This window comes from Bison bison, unplaced genomic scaffold, assembly GCF_000754665.1.
Source record: "Bison bison bison isolate TAMUID 2011002044 unplaced genomic scaffold, Bison_UMD1.0 scf7180017864390, whole genome shotgun sequence".
In the NCBI taxonomy this organism is placed as follows: Eukaryota; Metazoa; Chordata; class Mammalia; order Artiodactyla; family Bovidae; genus Bison; species Bison bison.
In genome coordinates, this window is record NW_011494962.1 from 179,578 (window position 1) to 186,523 (window position 6,946).

Below are 6,946 nucleotides of genomic sequence, written 5' to 3' on the forward strand. Positions count from 1 at the left end.
AACAAGAAAATAAAGTAACATTAGATTGTCCCTCAAGACATAAAATGAATGTGAATGACTTTCATTGATATAAATGACTAAATGAATAAGTAAATGGAACACTAGTCAAACATCCTCTGCAGAATAAATCTAAATAATTTATGTAGATTGTCTCTTTTGAAAAAGTTGGAGCATAAATCTCCACTGAAGTGTAGGCTGAGCATATTGACTTCTTTCTGAAGAGTACTGTGTGGAAATGGGGAAAAGTGAGTAATTTTGCAGTAGTTAAACCTGATGAATACTGTTATAGTCAAATGACCAAAGTCACCCTCATTAGTTATGTTGATAAAAGTACCCTTCATCAGATGTGCTAAGAATGATTACTTATCCCTGTGGTCTTCCTCCAAAACCTATGTGCATCAGTCATTCTGTCATGTCTCGTGTGACCTCACGGACTGTAGCCCACCAGGGTCCTCTATTCATGAGATTCTCCAGGCAAGAATACCGGAATGTTGCCGTTCCCTTCTCCAGGGGCTCTTCCCAACCCAGGGATCAAAACGTAGATTTCCTGCATTGCAGGCAGATTCTTTACCATCTGAGCTACCAGGGAAGCCCTCTGAAAATATATGACCTATTATAATGATGAGAAAAACATCAGACTACCTCAGCTTAGGAGCATTTTGGAAAATATCTAATCAACATTCCTCAAAACTGTCAAAATTCAAAAAAAGAAAAAAGTGAGAAACTATCACAGTAGAGATATCCTAAGCAGATGTCAGAACTAAATGTATTGTGGTACCCTGAATGGGATGTATCCTTGAATATAAAAAGGTCTTAGGTAAATACTAAGGAAGAGGTACTGGACAAAAAATGAATAAAGAATAGACTTTAATTAAAATACTATATTAATATTGACCCATTAGTTCTGACAGATGTACTAATGCAACATGTTAATAATAGAGGAGGTGGAGTGTTGGGTATATGGTAACTCTGTAGTGACATCACAACTCTTCTGTGAATAATGAAACCATCTTGAAAGAAAACATTTATTTAAATAATGAAGTTCCTCTCACTCTTCAACCATATCCTTTGTGGTTTCACAGCTCTAGGCTTTGTTTCAGTGCCACAGCTTGTAGGCACTGACTGCTTTTAATCAAGTGATGTCTCTCTTTCCATCTCATTCAAAGATGGATTATTCTGTTTATAGGATGTTTGGACAGATGCAAAACACAGAGGAATCAATGATGCAGAAGCCAAGGAAACATCCCTATCATTGCCAACATATGTGGACATGCAAAGGTAAGAATCCATAACCTTCCACGAGGCCACAGATTATACAGCTAGAATTTTCTATTGGTTTTTTAGTCTTAGATTTTTAATGAGAACTTTTAAGAACTACAACTGGAGTCTATTATTCAGAAAATTCATAATCTTATTCTGAAATAATCAGTTTACATACATGTCTCCCCATTAGACTGTGCAGTTTTCTATTTCTGCAACCCTTCTATTCAGTCTAGTTTCTGGCATATAATTATATGTTTATAAATATTGTTTAATTGAAAGTAATGAATCAGATCTGACTTGACCTATGTTGAAAATTAAGAAAGTATTATAATGCTTATTTTGTTGAAGCAATGTTATAAAGACTGGCATCTGAGTTTTGCTTCATGAACTGATATAAATATATAACTGTTAAAATATTAAAAAAATATTTCAAACAAAATTTAGAAAGATGGATGGCTATAATACTTAATTTTGCTTATGTTTCTACTTTAGACAGTAATTTTTAATATAATTCAATTCTTTTGATACTTTTGATATATTTTTCCCTTTTGGGATATATTTTTCCTTCCTGGGTGTCAATCCCACTGAATATTATCTATTTCCAGTCCAGGTGTACATAAAGGTAAATGACAAATTTTAGTGGAAATATTTTGACTACTTGATTGTCTAATAACCACCCATTTGATTATTATGTGAATTATAGTTTTGGAACAGAAGTGTTAACGTAAGAATAATATTCTTTCACTAATACTGGTGAATTCTACAGAGTACTTTGGTGGTTGGTAGTGAGAATGGGGGGAAATGTTGAAATGATTACAAAATTCTAGTGATACTAATAAGTTCTGGTGATAACAGTTCTGGGGGTATAATGTACAACATGATGACTATAGATATCAATTCTGTGCCATATACTAGAAAGCAGCAGTGAATGTGCATCATCAAAGTTATCACCACATATGCACACAAAATGATAACTATGTGAAATGAGGACTGCATTACTATGGTTGAACCCAAGTGTCCTGCACACATCTCCTGCATTGTAGGCAGATTCTTTACTGCTGACCCACCAGGGAAGCCCTAATCACAGCCCAATGTATGTGTATGTCAAATTGCCCTGTTATAAACTTTAAACAAAATGTGATATGTCAATTATATCTTAATCAAGCTGAAAAAATTTAAAAAACAATGAAGTAAATAATTAAAAACCAAAACAAACAAACAAACAAACAAAAAAACAGAAAATATTTAATTATTAGATAAAGCATACTGGTGTCTTAGACTTCCCTGATGGCTCAGCAGTAAAGAATCTACCTGCAGTGCAGGAGATGCAGGAGATGTGAGTTCAATTCCTGGGTCAGGAAAATCCCCTGGAAAAGGAAATAGCAACCCACTCCAGTATTCTTGCCTGGAAAATTCTATGGACAGAGCAGTCTGGCGTTCTACAGTCCATAGTGTTGCAAAAAGTGAAACATGACTGGGCACACACACGCAATTGATTCATCTCTTATTTTGAATTGATAAAACCAGTTCTTTAAAGATAACTAAATATGTGTTCATGGTAACAGAATATGTATAGAGATTGTAGATTTCTTTCCATCACATTAAGACAATGTGTACTCTCAAAAGTTTGACATTTGTATTGTCAAGTACAAGCTGGCACTTGTCATCCACCTCCACAAGAATTAAATCATGTGTTGCTGCAGCTGCTGCTTTTCAACACATCCCCAAAAGAGTCTGGGGTAGAGAGCAGAGTGCACACATCTCCTCTGTGCTTGAGTGACAAGTCTTCGGATAAATACTTTCACGATCCAATTTTATGAGCCCAATTCTTGTATTTCTCCATAGCTAGAAAAACTCTAAAATCTGTCACGGTGAGATGACTGTTTCTGTGATTAGCAAAGCTTCACAAGAATAGCAGAAATCTTTTGGAAAAAATATATGCTTGATTGTACACATTCCACCTTCACCAAAATCATTTATGTACTGACCTTCCCCTTGCCTCTTTGGAGCAACTTTTCAGAGCCATCTGAAATGCTCTCTCCCAGGCTGCAGTCCTCATTTTGCCCCAAAGGAAACTTAACTTGTAACTCTCTAATGTAGTGCATTTTTTAAAGTCAACGGTTTGACTTATTTTCAAGTTTGTTTTAAGTGCTTAAATGTTTCAGAAAGAAAAATTAATCATTACAGATAACCCCAAATGTCCCAAATGGCATCAGACTGCTCTGAGACTGACCAGCATTGCCATGGTTACACTTGTTGCCACAGTGATAGGACTAACTGTTTGGGGTGAGTAAATTAAAGCTACACATTCAACTATAGAGATTAATATGTTTCCTTTGGAGTTGTTTTTTTCTTTTTAGACATTTCTCTAACTTTTTCAGAATCATTGTTCACATTTACCTAATATTCTCTTTCAATATTGTTTTATTTATGTTGGTATTAAATGACAAGGTTGATAATTTCATTAATTATTAATCATTTTCCCCTATATAGAGCAGGTAATAAATGTGATTTATACTCTGCTAGAAATTTTGTAATTAATTGGCAAACTGTGGGTTTGACAGTCACAATTTGCTGAAGTTTTATGTTTTGGCAAAAGCACTTTGTTGAAAAAGATTTGCACAATGTGAGAGTTGGGAATTAAGTTTTATTTGGGGCAGAAGGAAGACTGACTCCTGGAAGGTCGTGATTCAGATAGCTCTGAGAAGCTGCTCCAAGGAGGAGGGAGGGGAGAAGCTAGATTATACAGAAGTTTTGCAACAAAGGGTGGGTAATCTGAACACCAAAAGATTATTGTTAATCAAAGAAAATCAGATATCTCAAGTTAAGGAATTTGGCACTTGTTTATATATGGGAAGATGCAAGAGTCTGGGCTCACTGAAATCATTCCTTTCATGTGCATCTCAGCTATCTGGGGCCTATATCCTGTGTTTTCATATCCTGAGCTTCTTTGGGGCTCACTCTCACAGGGAGTGGCTGCCATCTGATGGCGGTTAGATAGCAGGCATTCTCCTTGCTGAGTTCCCTTAGAGCTCACAGGCTCACTTTGGAGGGCTGCAATCGCTGATGATGGTGACATCCTTGTTTACTGATAAGGAAATACTTCATTTCTCAGTTGGTAAATAATGTAGGTTTGACAGTCCCAATCTATGAACTGAGGTTTTATATTTTGGTGAAAGTACTTAATTTTATGAAAGCTGATTTGGGAGAATGGCATTGAAACATGTGTAATATCATATATGAAACGAATTGCCAGTCCACGTTGGATGCAGGATACAGGATGCTTGGGCCTGGTGCATTGGGATGACCCAGAGGGATGCTACGGGGAGGGCGATGAGAGGGGAGTTCAGGATGGGAAACACGTGTATATCCGTGGCAGATTCATGTTGATGTATGGCAAAACCAGTACAACATTGTAAAGTAATTAGTCTCCAATTAAAATAAATAAATTTATAATAAAAAAAAAAACTTACGGAGTTTACATATGACAATATTTTGAAGTTTTGACAAAATTTATCAGCTGTTTAAAAATTTAAGGCTGAGTTAAATTTAAGATTTATTGTAAAATGAGCTCTACTTCAACAAGAGCTACAGTCTTACCTATTATTGTTTCCATTTGCTGCATCCTATTACATGTTAGGAGTTGTGACAAATATCTTACATTTACTAACTTTCAGCCTTCCATCAACTCTAAGTTAATTAAATATTTCCCCTTTTTATATATGAAGAACCTGAGGAAAAGAGAAGCTACATCACTAGTTCAAAATCACACAGAATTCTAACCTATTATACCAAACAGAACCGTTCAACTTCAGCTTCTTCAGTGTTACTGGTTGGGGCATAGACTTGGGTTACTGTGATATTGAATGGTTTGCCTTGGAAACAAACAAATCATTCTGTCGTTTTTGGGATTGAATCCAAGTACTGCATTTCGGAGTCTTTTGTTGACCATGATGGCTACTCCATTTCTTCTAAGGGATTCTTGCCCTCAGTAGTAGATATAATGGTCATCTGAGTTAAATTCACCCATTCCAGTCCATTTTAGTTCTCTGATTCCTAGAATGTCGACGTTCACTCTTGCCATCTCCTGTTTGACCACTTCCAATTTGCCTTGATTCATAGACCTAACATTCCAGGTTCCTATGCAACATTTCTCTTTACAGTATCAGGCCTTGCTTCTATCACCAGTCACATCCACAACTGTGTATTGTTTTTGCTTTGGCTCCATCCCTTCATTCTTTCTGGAGTTATTTCTCTACTGATCTCCAGTAGCATATTGGGTACCTACCGACCTGGGGAGTTTCTCTTTCAGTATCCTATCATTTTGCCTTTACATACTGTTCATGGGGTTCTCAAGGCAAGAATATTGAAATGGTTTGCATTCCCTTCTCCAGTGGACCACATTCTGTCAGTCTTCTCCACCATGACCCATCCGTCTTGGGTGGCCCCACATGGCATGGCTTAGTTTCATTGAGTTAGACAAGGCTATGGTCCATGTGATTAGATTGGCTAGTTTTCTGTGAGCATGGTTTCAGTGTGTCTGCCCTCTGATGCCCTCTTGCAACACCTACCATCTTGCTTGGGTTTCTCTTACCTTGGAGGAGGGGTATCTCCTCACCACTGCCCCTCCTGACCTTGAAGGTAGAGTAGCTCCTCTGGGGTCTCCTGCGCCCACGCAGCCACCACTCCTTGGATGTGGGGTAGCTCCTCTTGGCTGCTCCTGCGCCGTCGCAGCCTGGCACTCTCGGCTACCGCCCCTGACCTCGGATGTGGGGTAGCTCCTCTTGGCCCTGCTTCTGCGAGGTCCATCACAGCCGGCAGGCTTCTGCCGCACGGTCCGTACAAGACCTTTTAGAACTAACACCCAAAAGACGTCCTTTTCATTATAGAGGACTGGAATGCAAAAGTAGGAAGTCAAGAAACACCTGGAGTAATAGAAAAATTTGGCCTTGGAATACGGAATGAAGCAGGGCAAAGGCTAGTAGTGTTTTGCCAAGAACACGCATTGGTCATAGCAAACACCCTCTTCCAACAACACAAGGGAAGACTCTACACATGAACATCATCAGATGGTCAACACTGAAATCAGACTGATTGTATTCTTTGCAGCCAAAGATTGAGAAGCTCTATACAGTGAGCAAAAACAAGACCAGGAGCTGACTGTGGCTCAGACAATGAACTCCTTATTGCCAAATTCAGACTTAAATTGAAGAAAATAGGGAAAACCACTAGACCATTCAGGTGTGACCTAAATCAAGTCCCTTTTGATTATACAGTGGAAGTGAGAAATAGATTTAAGGGACTAGATCTGATAGAATGCCTGATGAACTATGGACAGAGGTTCATGACATTGTACAGGAGACAGGGATCAAGACCATCCCCATGGAAAAGAAATGCAAAAAAGCAAAATGGCTGTCTGGGGAGGCCTTGCAAATAGCTGTGAAAAGAAGAGAAGCAAAAAGCAAAGGAGAAAAGGAAAGATATAACAATATAAATGCAGAGTTCCAAAGAATAGTAAGAAGAGAAAATAAAGTTTTCCTCAGTGATCAATGCAAAGAAATAGAGGAAAACAACAGAATGGGAAAGACTAGAGATCTCTTCAAGAAAATTAGAGATACCAAGGGAACATTTCATGCAAAGATGGGCTTGATAAAGGACAGAAATGGTATGGACCTAACAGACT

The 6,946-nt window shown here is 37.9% G+C and overlaps 1 protein-coding gene across 3 annotated transcripts in view; it reads left to right on the top strand.

Annotated features, from left to right (window-relative positions):
* Positions 1-1,051: 1,051 nt before the first annotated feature.
* Positions 1,052-6,946, top strand: part of LOC105002108 (killer cell lectin-like receptor subfamily F member 2) — a 22,193-nt gene continuing 16,298 nt past the window's right edge. For 2 of the 3 annotated variants that reach the window (XM_010858590.1, XM_010858592.1), the window contains exons 1-2: positions 1,052-1,278; positions 3,451-3,549. In XM_010858590.1, the coding sequence (XP_010856892.1) occupies positions 1,140-1,278; positions 3,451-3,549 (238 nt within the window). In that variant the 5' untranslated portion in view covers positions 1,052-1,139. The remainder of the gene's footprint in view (positions 1,279-3,450; positions 3,550-6,946) is intronic. The other variant, XM_010858591.1, reaches the window with a different exon arrangement.